General features: G+C 37.1%; 4 protein-coding genes across 4 annotated transcripts in view; all 4 read left to right on the plus strand.

Annotated features, from left to right (window-relative positions):
* The first annotated feature begins 693 nt into the window (after nt 1-693).
* LOC112457399 (odorant receptor 49b-like) lies at nt 694-2693 on the plus strand. The gene is made up of 5 exons (XM_025020420.1): nt 694-1606; nt 1792-1891; nt 1969-2079; nt 2282-2437; nt 2507-2693. Exons 1-5 carry the CDS (start codon nt 807-809, stop codon nt 2558-2560), a joined length of 1221 nt encoding a protein of 406 aa, XP_024876188.1. The 5' UTR covers nt 694-806; the 3' UTR covers nt 2561-2693.
* Nucleotides 2694-3594: 901 nt separating this feature from the next.
* LOC112457405 (putative odorant receptor 69a) lies at nt 3595-5477 on the plus strand. Its single transcript, XM_025020424.1, has 5 exons — nt 3595-4501; nt 4752-4851; nt 4935-5045; nt 5154-5309; nt 5386-5477. The coding sequence occupies exons 1-5, from the start codon at nt 3693-3695 to the stop codon at nt 5446-5448; spliced, it is 1239 nt and encodes a 412-aa protein (XP_024876192.1). The 5' UTR covers nt 3595-3692; the 3' UTR covers nt 5449-5477.
* Nucleotides 5478-8576: 3099 nt separating this feature from the next.
* Nucleotides 8577-9359, plus strand: LOC112457389. Its single transcript, XM_025020398.1, has one exon. It carries the CDS (start codon nt 8577-8579, stop codon nt 9357-9359), a length of 783 nt encoding a protein of 260 aa, XP_024876166.1.
* An 883-nt stretch (nt 9360-10242) lies between these two features.
* Nucleotides 10243-15809, plus strand: part of LOC112457390 — a 7966-nt gene continuing 2399 nt past the window's right edge. The window contains exons 1-5 of the mRNA XM_025020399.1: nt 10243-10267; nt 11227-12061; nt 12241-12340; nt 12417-12527; nt 12743-12932. Coding sequence (XP_024876167.1) covers nt 11280-12061; nt 12241-12340; nt 12417-12527; nt 12743-12932 — 1183 coding nt within the window. The 5' untranslated portion in view covers nt 10243-10267; nt 11227-11279. The remainder of the gene's footprint in view (nt 10268-11226; nt 12062-12240; nt 12341-12416; nt 12528-12742; nt 12933-15809) is intronic.

A 15809-nucleotide genomic window follows, 5' to 3' on the forward strand; every position in this document is an offset into this window, starting at 1 on the left:
ATCCCATGCAACCGATGAACAAGAGGACAGCAGTGCCAATGATCTCCGCCACGAACATCGTGATCGTGTTTTTCTGCATCTGCCATATTCCGCCTGTAAACATTGCACAAGCATATTTTGACGTTTATCTGAATATTAATGTTAAACACTCACTACCTTGATCGTCCGACATGATGATTCGAGTTCACTGACGCGATCTGTGCAAATCGTTGCGCTGCGTGTCGCATTCTTCGTATATAAGATATTAAAAAAATGATGCGACATCTTATCTATAGATACGTTAAGTGCTTCTTGAATCACTGCATATACTGAGAAGATATGCACATTCGCGATATTACATAATTTCTTCGAACTTTGGTAGATGAATAAAAGATCAATTTTAAATCCAAATCAATAATACTGATAATACGTTTATTATCTAATAACTCCCGAGGTCAAAGCCTGGTTTTTAATTTGCACGAGTCTACTTACATTCCGGGTGACCATTCTCTGGAAAGAACTCTACTCCTTCAGCCGACGTGGAAGAATAAAGCTCCGACTCGGAGAGTCTGAAGCTACCACCGTCACAGCGCATGCGTTGCCGCTGAAATTGCATGCGTTTTCCTCGCCATTAAAACTTTCAACGATTCTCGCAGATTGCCCGCAGAAAATCATCGCTATAAGAGATATGAATTACGCACGCAAGTGCCCGCGGTTGGCTCCCGCGGCTGGGGCACGCTCGTGTCCGTCTCAGTCGTTGGGGGTATATTCGCGCATCGTCTATAATCCATATAAAAACAAATTGCGAACTAGAAATTCCGCAAGCGATGTCGACGCAACCCTTTACGCTATTTCGCAATCACAATTATAAGGCCGACACGGAGTACGTGGTGAAGGTGGCCAAGACTCTGTTAACGCCCGTCGGTATCTGGCCGCTCTATCGAGGCAACTCCAAAACCGACAAGATCAAGAATCACCTCCAGACAACCTTGATATTCTGTCTGATGTGCTTTCTGCTCGTCCCGCACGTCATATACACCTTCTTCGACGCGGAGGACCTGACCAAATACATGAAGGTCATAGCCGCCCAGGTATTCAGCCTGCTTGCCATCATCAAATTCTGGACGATGATCATCAACAGAGATGGGATTAGAGACTGCCTGCAACAGATGGAGATTCAATACAGGGACGTGGAGTGCGAAGAGGATCGCTTGGTGATGACGAAGAGCGCCAAGATCGGCAGACTCTTCACGGTGACGTACCTGGGGCTATCGTACGGCGGCGCGTTGCCCTATCATATAATTATGCCGCTACTAGAGGAAAGAATCATCAAGGAGGACAACACGACGCTAATACCCCTGCCGTACCTCAGCGACTACATCTTCTTCGTGGTGGAGGACTTTCCAACGCCGTTCTATGAGATTGTCTTCGTCTCGCAGATCCTGGTCAGCAGCATCCTCCTCTCCACCAACACCGGCGTTTACAGCTTAATTGCCAGCTGCGTGATGCACAGTTGCTGTTTGTTCGAGGTCGTACGCAGGCAGATAGAGACGGTCCTCAGCGGCGGGGTCGACGATCTCCACGAGCGACTCGGAGGAATAATCGAACACCATATGCGAGCTATCAGGTGAAAAAGTCTTCATTTGCGCCTTACGTTGGTGTCTCTGTAAATTTTCCCAATCGTATTTTCAATTAAATCACATGCTATATGCATTAATATGCTATTAGTAACTAAGATAAAGACAGAAAAACGCGTTTACGTAATTTACATCAGTTTTATTTACGTTTACTGAGTAATGAAATACATTACAGATTCGCGGAGATGATTGAGAAATCATTAAACATTGTCTTTTTATGCGAGATGGTTGGATGCACTATTATTATATGCTTTCTAGAATTCGGAGTTTTGAAGGTATTTTTATTAATAAGAATTATTAGAACAAAATGCAGGATGAAATTCAAATCTACGTTTATGCAAACTTATTTCAGGAATGGGAAGACGGAAAGATTTTACCTATGGGCACATACTTCGTTCTAATGACATCAATATTTGTGAACGTTTATATTATATCAGCTATCGGTGATCGCCTTAAAGAAGAGGTACATTCCGCAATTTGTGTACTAAATAATTCATAATTTATAAAATATTTCGTAATACGTATCCATCGCAATTACAAATAAATAAAAATAAATAAATAAATAAAAATTTTCCATAAAAATCGATCGAGCTTGAATTCTAAGCATAATAAAATTAATGTAATTAATTAATCGATCGATCGATTTATTTCTTCCTTTTACGAAGAGCGAGAAAGTGGGAGAATCGTCGTATTCTATCGATTGGTATAATTTGCCAACAAAAATCGTGAGGGATTTAATTCTGGTGATGCTCAGATCAAACCGCCCATCAACCTTGACGGCCGCAAAAATATTCGATCTTTCCCTTCAAGGATTCTGCGAGGTAATTATTTAATGTTTATCTAACAATTGATACAAATAATATTTGCTATATGTATTATGCGCCTTTCAGGTGTGCAAAACGTCAGCGGCGTACTTTAATTTTATACGAGCGATGACTACATAAACTCTGGAGTTATATCCTATATATATAAACTATTGAACGCCTATGTATAAGAAATGCTAAGCTACCGTCACTTTGTAAGATATATGATATATCTCACTTACTCTTTTTATCAAATATCAGCTAAACAATCACCTCTCTGTCGAACAATAAATCGTATTACTACAGTAATCCGAATAGCACACGTCATGCAATTTTCATATACAGTGTCTTCGTCCACAATTTTGCCTCTTCCCCGAAAAGAATTATTTTAAATTACTCTCTGAGTTATACGTCTAAGTTCGCAATATTGTATAAGTAATGTGTGCGTATTCTTTGTTTTGAACTTTTATTGCCATTATCATTATTTTTCCCTTTTCGAAACTTCTTCCTTTTCTCGAGTTTTATAAAACACAAATCGTGAGTAATACGAGACTGCGGCGTGTTCTACAATCATCCTAAATTGTCGGGCGCAGTTTGCTTGCAAAGAACGTTTCAATAAAATGACTTACCAAATGGCCTGACATTGTTGAAAATGTTGAAATAGAGAAACAACAGTTGAATTTATCATAAACTTATATAGATATATCTGCAAATATCAATTATTAAGATATTTTTTATATCAAAATTAGGAAATGAAAATACTATTTAGTTCTATGAATTTATCATAATATTTTATAATAAATTTGCATTATAATTAAAAATTTTTATAACTAAAACACTCGATTTATATTCTCAATGTGTTAGGAGAATGCTAGATATGGTCAATTTACAACTTATATCATTGCAGCAAACACACCCAGCAGACATTTCGAAATAGATTTCCTTAATTGCTGAAGCACAGAAATATTCATCCTTCTGAACACCGTACACTTTTGTTCTCGACGCGACGACTCGACGAAGTAAACCTCCGTCTTCGCGAATCTCGATAGCGCCTGCGTAGTCAACGAAATGATACGTATTTTTTCTCTAATGGAAGTTGCGGTGATTCTCAGAAGAATAGCCCCTTGCTGAAAGTTGCCACGAAGAGGCGAACTTCTCACACGCAAGCGCCCACGGTTAACTCGGGCGCTGCCCGATCAACGATCCCACGGCCACCACTTTGTTGCGGTCAGTCGGGAATCAAACGTGCGAAGCGAATATAATTGTAAAAACGATGATCGCGGACATGTCGCTGGCCGACGACCGCGCGCTATTCCGAAACTTCGACTACAGATCGGACGCGGAGTACGTGGTGAGAGTCGCCAAAATTCTCTTGACGCCCGTCGGCGTCTGGCCACTTTATGCGGACGACACCACGATGGATAGAGTCAAACACATTTTCCAGACGAGCGTCGTATTTTGCTTAATGTGCTTTCTGCTCGTCCCACACGTCATCTATACTTTCTTCGACGCGGAGGACCTGACCAAATACATGAAGGTCATAGCCGCTCAGGTGTTCAGCCTGTTGGGTATCATCAAGTTCTGGACGATGATCATCAACAGAAACGACATCAAATGCTGCCTGCAGGAGATGGAGATTCAGTACAGAGACGTGGAGAGCGAGGAGGATCGATTGGTGATGGTGAAGAGCGCCAGGGTCGGCAGGCAATTCACGATTATATATTTGGGATTGCTGTACGGTGGCGCGCTGCCTTATCACATAATTATGCCGCTGGTGGCGGATAAAGTTGTCAAGCAGGACAACACGACGCATTTGCCTCTACCCTATCTCAGCGACTACGTCTTCTTCGTGGTGGAAGACTCACCGTTCTACGAGATCCTCTTCGTCGCTCAGATTATATTCAGCACCCTCATCCTGTCCACAAACTGCGGCGTTTACAGCTTAATCTCCAGCTGCGTGATGCATGCCTGCTGCTTGTTCGAGATCGCCCGCAGACACATGGAAAGATTGCTGATCGGCGGAACTGATGATTTTCACGAACGATTTGGTTGGATAATTACGCACCACATGCAAGCTCTCAGGTCGGAAAGAAAATTGTGAATTTTTCAGCAATTGTGTCGTTAATAATATCAATTTATTGGTATAAAAAAGAGAGAGAACAAATCTAAATTTTATTTTTACTATTTTATTTATTATTTTACTTTAAATATCATCTTAAATGGCGTTAAATAATACGTCTTCATTGTATACGTATCGCCTTATTTATTTGCGATTACTCCGATTTATAATTTAATTACATTTATTTTGATTCCATGATAATACTTATTACAGGTATGTTGAGATGATCGAAAATTCATTAAATTTCGTCTTTCTATCAGAGATGGTTGGATGTACTATTATCATATGTTTTCTTGAATATGGAGTACTCAAGGTATTTTGATATATTCTCATATAATTTCGAAAAAGAATGATTTATTTAAAAAAAATTTCTTTTTCCACATAAATTTCTTCAAGGAATGGGAAGACAATCAATTATTCGGCGTGATTATATATTTTATATTAGTCATTTCGATCGTTGTGAATGTCTTTACCTTATCAAGTATCGGTGATCGTCTTAAGGAAGAGGTACTTTTAATTTAAAACAAATAAGTAATCAATCAATTAAAAATTAATTAGTTAGTTTAATTATTAAGCATTGAGCTCGAGATTCATATTTAACTTTTTGTCTCGAAGAGTGTAAAGATTGGAGATGCATCATATTACATCGATTGGTACACGGTACCAACGAAAAACGTGAATAGCTTAATTATGGTGATGATCAGATCGACCCGTCCGTCAACTTTGACAGCTGCTAAAATGTTCGATATTTCTCTCCAAAGCTTTTGCGACGTAAGTGTAATTTCTTCCGTTGTATTAATCTGGATATTAAGCATATTGTTTGATTAACGTTCACAAATGTTTACAGGTATGCAAGACGTCAATGGTGTATTTAAATTTTATTCGAATGGTTACGACGCAAAACGTATGATTATTCCAAATGCCATTCACTGAAATATGAATTCTTTATCTTGCTCAAAATATATATTAATTTCCTACCTGCTAAATCACAAATATAAAATATTATATTCATCATTTCTCTTTACTCGTATTTATCATTTAGCGACGTTCATTTACGGCGACATTTACGGATCAAACGGTGAATCAGTTGCATTATTAATTCACTAGCAATTGATTAAAACAACATTAAGACTATTTCTAGGTCAGTCATTATAACAACATTAATGCTCGTTATTTGGATACATATTTAATATATTTTTAATTTATTTTTACTTTTATATTTACAGTTACATTAAATAATATATTTATTAATTACTTATATACCGTACGCAGTAAAGTGTTTAATGCTATTATTATTAGTTGATATCACCATGCAAAAACACTCAGCTTCCACGGTTTTCCCTTTTCGCAGAAAGAAACGCAATCAGATGCGAACTATGATTTTATGGCAGACTCGACGTTTTACATTGCAAGTCCCCTCCATTTTAAAGTTCCTCAAAGCATTATTAGTGTCCCCTCTGTTTTCAAAACTGCGCTTTTTTTCTACCCCATCAGAAGGTTCTACAAAACTTATTCGAGGAATACGTTCCGTTATGAACAGTGAAAACTATATAATAACTTTTTACTCTCTTTTTTGATTTAACTTTTTGAACCTGGATCTTCCTATAATTTATGACGGGCAAAAAAAAACTTTTACGTTCAACATATAGAATTTTTCCAGGAAAATATTACAATTACGTATTGTCAGTAACTTTACGGTTATCCTCGGACAAAAGTTTTCACCACGTCATCGTGGTGACCACGACGTCCTCGCTCACCCCTTTCCGATTTGTTCCAACCGCAGCTGCTGTTTTTTCCCCCATGAAACTTAACCGATACATTAGAAAATGCAAATTACGAGTTATCAAAAAGTCGCAGCTTTTACGCGGCGAAGACGCGGAGGAGAGTTCATCGAACGGGCCGCGCATGCCTCGTGGTAGGAAATCGCACACGGAAAGAACGGTTTTACTGAAGTATCTAAAAATTTAAATACAGATTTGAAAATAATTTTGTTGCACCATTACTCAGTACCTGGCCGTCGACCGACAGACGGCCAAACAAGATCACAAATATTTTTCTTGTGATCGTCTGTTATCTGCTAATTCTCTATTGCTACATTGTATCGGGTGATCTTTATTACGCAGTCATCGATGACGAATCTTGCAAGAAACTAAAAATGATATCATCGATCTTGTATTCGATCACAGCAACCACTAAGTACAGTAATTTATTTATCCACGAGTGCATGTGATATCAGAAACTGGCTGCAACATATCGAGGAAGATCGGTGAACAGTAGCCATCGGTGACGCTCGAAAAATAATTTGCTGAGCAAAGCTTGAGCAAAGGTACCAGGAGACGATTATTCATCTTGTGCTTCACGTTCGTGTATTGCGGTGGACTATCTCATAACACGGTGGTGCCGCTATCGAGAGGAAGTATCTATCGATGAGAATATAGCACGATTAGACCCCTGTTCGAATTATTATTAAGTTTTCTTTGATTTGCGAAATAGTTATACCTACAAACTCGTGTTTTTCCAGCAAATTCTTTGAGGTTTCGTCATGTAGACGACCACATGTGATAATTTGCAGTTTCGCCACCATCTTCCATAATGTTTCCTGATCTATGCATACGCGCAGATGGAGATCCTGATGCGATTGATAGAGAGCTTTAATTGTCGACGAGAGCGAATTTGGGAAGCGAAATGTCAGCACGAAACTGGCAATCAAACATCAAATAAGAATACAAAAGTAAGTATTTCGTTTTATCGTATATGTTTCGTATTGCTGTCCTTAATTTTTTTGTATTATATATTCGGTAACGGTCTATATATGACAATCGTATTTCTATACGTGAAATTTTGGCTATTTTCGGAATATGGGAGGTCGTTATTGACGACCTATCGACCAGGGTCATTGCTCAGATCGCTCTTGCGAACACTCTCGCTTCTGACATCATACGAAACGTTGCCCGCGCTTAAAGCAAAAAAATATAAGCTTCATATCGAACAAGATAAACGATAGCTCACTATCTGCCTTTCCTAAGAGTCCGCGGCTTATTAATAGAAGACAGGGGTCTTTACCTTGTTTGCGTCGATCAAGGAGGAATTACCTGATACTACACGCAAAATATCCAACAGTATATTTTTTTCGTCAATATATATATGGACATTAAGGGTCAATTTTATCAACGTCAGTTAAGTGTTACCTTCGGTTAACCGACGTTGGTGAAACTGGCCCTAAGTGTCTAGCATTCGAAATATATAATACGATCATTCTATAAGTATATCTATAATTTCGTAATTATGACTCGATATTATTATTAACAAAAAAATTATTATAAAGTAATTAAAATGGCTGTAATTTATTTCATGCTTTGACAATTTTACCGAATAAATGAAACTGAGATTGCAATAAATTTCTCTTTGAGATAGACGTATCTATGGATTGAAATATATTGTTGAAAGATTTATTACCGATATTAAAAGTAACTAAAACATAAAAAATAAACAGTAGTACATCAATTATAAAATACACAAGTATACGGTATCAATTGTAAAAAAAAATAATTAAATATTTAATACGGGAGGTATGTACACTGTAAAATAAAATATATAAATATTATTTGAAATACGAAATATAAAAAGATGTTAATACATCATAAACATTTATTTTTTTACGAGTTTACAATATCTCTTTATACATTACTGACGGAAAATTGTAAAGTTTAAGACCGCACCGCTACCACGAGAAAAATTTTTTCTCGGAACGTCAACCCTTTTGTAGTTTCCGGGAAATTCTTCCTCCATAATGTTGCAAAATAAAAATAGTCTCGCAATATCTCTCTCAAAGTTTCTACGCACGCGATATTAGCGATTTAGTGTACGTGGCTTTGAGAGATTGTTTCAACCACGCAAGCGCGCGCGAGTCGCGAGTTCCCTTCTTCCCTTGAATCGAATCGCGGATCAACCGCGATCAGTCAGATCAGTGGCGAGTGAAACGCGCTCATCGTTTCATCGAACCTGCGTCGAGTCGCACACGGAATCCACGTGGAAAAGATGTTCGCCAACAAAAATTACAAACGCGACGTGGACCACGCTTTCGAGCTGAGCCGCTTCGTTTTTCGGCTGCTGGGTATCTGGCCGTACGCGCGTACAAAGCCCCACTTACCGGAGACCTTCGAGAGACTCGCGGTGGTTCTCGTTTCCTACATCCTCCTCATCTGCGAATTGATCCCGTCGATTCTGTACATGGCTGTCGTGCAAAAAGAGACCCGCGGCAGGCTGAAAGTCGTCGCCACCGTGATATACACGATAATGGCGATGGCCAAGTACGGCCAATTACTGTTCAGCAGGGATCGAGTGAGAGACTGTCTCGCGCAGGTCGAGGACGATTGGCGGGATGTCGAGTCGCGCGATCGCGACGTGATGATCGACAAGGCCAGAACTGGCAGGCGTTTGCTCATAATTTGCGCCATATTCATGTACACCTCTGGAGTGTCTTTCCGAACGGCCATACCGTTGTCTCGCGGAAAGATCGTCACCGCACAGAACGTCACGATCAGGCATCTACCGTGCCCGACTTACTTCGTTCTGTTCGACGTGCAGCTCAGCCCCGCTTACGAGATCGTGTTCCTCATGCAGTTCTTCTCCGGATTCGTCAAATGTACGATCACGACGGCGGTGTGCGGCCTCGCCGGTCTCTTTGTAATGCACATTTGCGCGCAGCTGGAGATACTGATGGCCCTGATGAACAATCTGGTAAACGAACGTGAATTTAAAAATGTGAACGAAAGATTGTTTGCCACAATTGTTAAGCATCAGATCAAAACGCGAAAGTAAGACAATCTTTGCATACGTATCCTTGGCAAATTTTTTTATTAATATTTTAATGTTTTTTAATTAAAATTCATGTGTAAAATATCTACGTGTTGCGTTACTATAATTATAATAGCACATATACAATAAGTTGTTCGATGAATAAGATTCTTTATACAACGGACTTGGTTATTAATTATATCTATCTTCATTTATGTGTAAAAATATCGAGAATTTTATTTATTACACGATTATTATATTTCTTTTTTCTTATGTATAAGAAAAATTTGTGTATAAATTAAAAAAAAAATTATATTTTCTCTACATTGCATTTCAGTTTCTTGCAACTGGTGCAGAACACCATACAATATACAAGTCTACTGGAAGTTATTGGATGCACCATAATCGTATGCCTCATAGGATATTTTGTTATTATGGTGCGCAAAACATGATTATGTACTAACAATAATTTGAAGAATTTTGAATTAATATTGTACGACGCATACTAGGATGCACAATATACATGGGAACATACAATTAAATATAATGGTCAAATTTACAGGAATGGGAAGATAACAATGCAGTAGCTCTATGTTCATATCTCGTCGGACTCACATCGATCACTTTCAACATTTTCATTTTTTGCTTCATCGGTGAACAACTTTCGTCGAAGGTACATTATTATGTTATCGGAGTAATAATTAGCTTCTATTGGCTGACAATGTGAGCATCATTATTTTAATTGATAATACGTATAACTTTATTAATTAAACCAGGGAGAAAAAGTAGCATTAACAGCATGCACATTGGAGTGGTACCGTCTTCCAGACACGAAAGCGCGATCGCTGATATTAATCATGGTCATGTCGAATTCTCCGACGAAGCTCAGAGGAGGAAAGTTCATCGATCTTTCGTTCCGGACATTCGGCAACGTAAGTAACAATAATAACAATATGTTAGGAAAGAATAAAATATATTTTTACGGAGATATTTTCCTTATATTTTAGGTCGTTAAGACGGCCGTAACGTACTTAAATCTTCTTCGCTCTGTTGTTGGCTAATAGTTCGTAGATGCAACGTAGTCTTTAAAGAAATATGTATAAATATGGCAAAGATATTATATTATTCCTGAACAGTAACATTTTTGTTAGAATATCTGTTGTAAAAAAAAATGATAGCCAGACGAAAGTTAAAATACGTATTGACGTTCATACAAACACGTAAAAACTTTTACTTACCGATCAACATTGTAACTTTGAGAAATACAAGTTGAAACAGAAACATCAGCAGAATCGCACATGATTGTTTCCCAGAGAATCAGAAAACTTGATCAATGCAACATTAAAACACTTTCTATGGAAACGATTTGCAACTTTCATTTTCTGTTTTTCACGCAACTACAAGTTTACTTTCCTGCCACAAACAGTAATTGTAGAATAAAATAAAACATAGGAATATCAATGTAATTTTAGCTTTATTTAATTTTCACTGACGTGATTAGAATTATAATATCAGAAATACGACAACATCATTACGTCAAAAACAATACGATTGTTGTTATATTGATTTCTCAGCAGTCTTCTGTACTACACGTAAGCGAAACCACTGCGGTCAACGTCCAACGGACGCAATCATGAGTTTTAATACAGGAAGAAAAGTTGAAAACGTCCAACAGACTATTCTTAGCTGCTTGGAAAAAAAAAAAAAAAAAAAATGTTCGACGTTGACGAATGGAAGCACTATTCGTGGAAAGCAATCCTGACCCTCGGAGAATAGTTTGACTTGGGAACTCTTCTGCTTTCGAACCCTCTTCTTCACGCAACATTAATCTTTAAGGCGCGCAAGCGCAAGCGGAGTACGAATTTACTTTATCGGCAGTTCTTATTTGCAGCGATCAGTCGCCATCCAGTTCACGTAAAGATTTCACGCAAAATCGACAAGAGCATGCTGCGCAACGAACATTACAAAGATGACATGATTTACATCACGCAATTGACGCGAAACGTTCTGAGCCTACTCGGGGTCTGGCCGGCGTATAACAGGAGAAGCTCCACCGGCGAACGAGTCTGGAAGTACTTCTTGATCTCGATGTCTTACATTCTTCTCTACTGCGTTTTGATTCCCGGCGCCTTTTTCTGGACAATCGAGAAAAGACCGCGCGTCCGAGTCCAAACGATCCCTCTGATGTTCTACGGCTTCATGGCCAGTGGTAAATACAGCAATCTGGTATTCCGCGAAAAGGATATCAGGCGCTGCTTGAAGCACATCGAGGAGGATTGGAGGATCGTTAATAGCGTGGAGGCGCGGCACATGATGATCGAATCTGCAAAGATCGGAATACGACTGGTGACACTTTGCGCGGTATTCATGTACGGCAGCGGGCTCTCCTTTCGATCGATCCTGCCGTTCGCTAAGGGAAAAATCGTCACCGCACAAAACATCACGATCAAACCTCTGCCTTGCCCGGCTTACTTCTATATCTTCGATATACAAGTTAGCCCGGCTTACGAGCTGATCTTCGCAATGCAATTTTTATCCGGGGTAGTCACTTATTCGATAACGATAGCTTTATGTGGCCTCGCGGCCGTCTTCGTGATGCACGCCTGTGGCCAGCTGAAGATTCTGGCGGATCTGATGAGAAATCTCGTCGAGGAGCAATGGCAGGAAAAACAGGACGTGAACAAGAAGCTGGCGAGAATGGTCGAACATCAAATAAGAATTCGAAGGTGAGAGTTTGAGAGTTTTTTTAATTTTTATTAAAACAACATATACATGAAGTGACTCACCGTCTATACAATAATGAAATATTCGCTAATCGATAATTCACATAATATACATGCAGACTGTAGTTAATTTTATTTGTCCATTTTCTACATGTGTTGATTCGGTACCGTTGACATTCCAGTTTTTTACAATTGGTAGAAAATACTTTACAACAAGCGTGTCTAATAGAATTGATGGGGTGCACGATGATAGTATGCCTTCTAGGATATTTTATAATAATGGTTCGTAGTTTTATACATTTAAAAGTTTCAATAACAAAGCAAAGAAATGTTTCCTGCGATAATGTAACGTTTATAGGAATGGGAAAATAGCAATTCGATAGCTATGTGCTCTTACTTTATAACAGTTACATCCCTGATGATAAATATGTTCATGTTTTGTTACACTGGCGAACAACTTAGTGTTCAGGTATGTTTGTCCATACGATTTTATAGAAAACATTACACATACGGTGATGATAATACAATTGGACATGTAGTTTATAATATATATGGTAATGCTATTTGTTGCTTAATACAAGACAGTATACTTGAGAACATGTTATTGGAAATGTTTATAATATTTTTTAAATAATGCTTAAATTGGCGAAAATTTCTACACGTATTGGATAATATTAATAATAGGCAGAAAGAGTAGCTAGTACATCTTGCGAGCTCGAGTGGTACCGTCTTCCGGACAAGAAAGCGCGTGGGATCGTGCTGGTAATAATCATGTCAAATATGCCTACTAAGATTACCGCTGGGAAGATCATGGATCTATCTTTCAAGACGTACGGCGATGTAAGAACATACGTTCATTCATTTCTTCAGCATTGTAACACTACGATTAATAACATTATTAAGTATTTACATTTAACATTTTAATAAAATAGATATCACTATACACACAAATACACAACATACAATCGAATACAACTTTCTCAATTTATCACACGCTTGTAAATTAAGAATATAATCAAAATAGTATATAAACTGTAGAATATTATGCTTGTTTTTCAGGTCGTGAAGACAGCTGTGACATATTTTAATATGCTTCTAAAGATAGCCGACTGAACATTTATGATCTGCATCTCCACCTTCTCGTTGGAACTATATGATTACAAACGCATCGTAATGGTAACATCGTATCGTGTGTGCTCGTGATATAGATGTGTCAAATACAGAAGCATGGTATGATGTACATATATATTTGAATATATTCTCGATTTAAATATATCTTCTCTATATATATAGAAGGGTGCATGAGAAATTTTTGTTTCTCAGTAAAACTATACCTTAAAGTTTCATAAAATGCAGTTTAATAATTAATTAAGTTATGTAATTTTTTATTTTAAATTATTATTTTATCACTTTATATAATCTCTACATATAAACTTCATCTATATTTCATTTCACGAGATAAAGAAGAGCACCCAGTAGAAAATAAGAGGTAACCGAAAATATAATTTCACAATTCGTCAGTCACATATGTATATATAAAACCAATGCTGCTTTAAAAATCCGTTGATTCGTGCGTGCGTCTATATCTCGCAGGCAGATCGAAGTATTGCATTTAAGCTATTGCACATTAATTGTCAATTAACGTTCGCTCTTCAAAACTATAATCTACGCTACATCATATTGATAACGCATTGTATGTGACATAACATGCGAAGAATACAAAACTCAGACATAATATTACCTGATTTTGATTTAAATATATATTTTTATTAATATAATTGATAAAACTAGTTTTAAAATATCAAGCAGCTTTTCAATGTCATATGGTAAAAATAAGCTGTACAATAATAAGTATATATTTTATTTTGCTTCGTAACTATTACTGCTCTTGGAAATCCATCTTACCCGGCATTAAAATCTCCAAAACACTATGTATAATAGCATGACACGCCGTCAAATATTATCTTAATAGAGCACTTTTTTAACTTTTACTAAATGCACTATACATTTTAATCGGGAGAATGATCACAAAACATATTATTATACTTATTGTTTGAGATATAATTACGTAATAATTACAAATCACAAATATGCTTGCATGCAATCTCTTCCAAAGTTCTTACACATACTTTATTCGTCCGATTAATGTGACTTTTTAGTTGTAATAGAGATTTTAGTACAATCAAAATAATTACTTTCCAGAAAATCAGAAAACTTTAATGTCGGAATAAAAACACCTTCCACGAAAATGATGTACCGCTTTTATTTTCATCTTTTCGCGTGCACCCAAGTTTAACAAGTTTACTTTCAGACATTGTATAAGAACAAAAACACATATTTAGCTTTATTTAATCCACTGACGTTATTAGAAATACCACGTCAGAAGCACGATAAAACCATCACGTCAGAAGCATTATTGTTATATGTATTGATCTCTAAGCAAATCCAAGTATTACTGTAACTTTGTAATCGAAAATATTGTTGGCGGTCAACGTCCAACAGATGCAATCATAAGTTTTGATACGAGAAGAAAAGTTGAATCCAATCGACTGTTCTCAGTTGCTTGAAAAAATAATGTAGACGTTGACGACTGGGAGCGTTATTCGTGGAAGGCAATTCTGACCCTCGGTGAACAATCAAACAGGATTTCAATATTATAGAACAGAAATAAACTATACAGTATGAGCAATACCCTATTTTGAGTGCTGTAACTCTTACTATGTAAATGCACTGTACATTTTAATCGAGAAAATAATTATGATAATAAGCAACAAAATATACTATTAATTGTTTAAAATAAAATTGTACGATGATTACAATTATATTTCCACAGATACTTTGCCTAATCAGTAACAGCATTTTGTTGATACATTACTATTACGCACTAGTGGACGTCGAACTGATGGGTTTCGAAAAAATTATTTGATTTGATATATTTCTTAGTATCATGCACGCTTAGCTTTTACTCTAGGATCACAATGACGAGGACGTGGACAAACTTCCAGTCCGGCTTTAACTTTTAATGCATCACTTTCCTAGAGTTTTGAAACAGCTCCAGCAAAACTAATTTTTTTTTGTTTGGAACAAAGGGGTTTAACTTCAAAACCCTCCCTAGGATACACCAGTGGCTATTATCAATAAGTTTTCATTACAAAAAGTTAACCCTTTCATTGCTTCCAACAGGAAACTTTATGTTCTCTACGAAGAGGGAAAATCACAAACATGTTTGCATGCGATCCTTTTGAAAGTTTCTGTGCATATATTATCCATCCGATTGATGCGGCTTTTCAATTGCAAGTTTAACAGAGACTTCAGCGCAGTAAAAAGCAATTATTTTCCAAAGGATCTAAAAATTTAATTAATGTCGGAACAACACTCTTCTTGGAAACGGTTTATTACTTTTATTTTTAGATATTCGCGCAATTACAGGTTTAAAACAAGTTTTCTCTATTACAAGCAGTTGTCGCAGAATATAATACCGCGGCACCGTACACTATACACTATACACGTATATAAATATACTTTTATCTTTATTTAATTTATCAACGTCTTCAGAATCAAATTAGAAACACAACAATATCATCATGTCAGAAATACAATGATAGATGTTATATATATTGTTCTCTAAGCAAGTCGGAGTATTACTGTAACTTTGGAATCGAAAATATTGCTGGCGGTCAACGTCCAACAGATGCAATCATAAGTTTTAATACAGGAAGAAAAGTTGAAGCCAACAGACTATTCTTAGCTG

This window comes from Temnothorax curvispinosus, unplaced genomic scaffold (assembly GCF_003070985.1).
Source record: "Temnothorax curvispinosus isolate PA1 unplaced genomic scaffold, ASM307098v1 QBEX01007752.1, whole genome shotgun sequence".
Lineage (NCBI taxonomy): Eukaryota > Metazoa > Arthropoda > Insecta > Hymenoptera > Formicidae > Temnothorax > Temnothorax curvispinosus.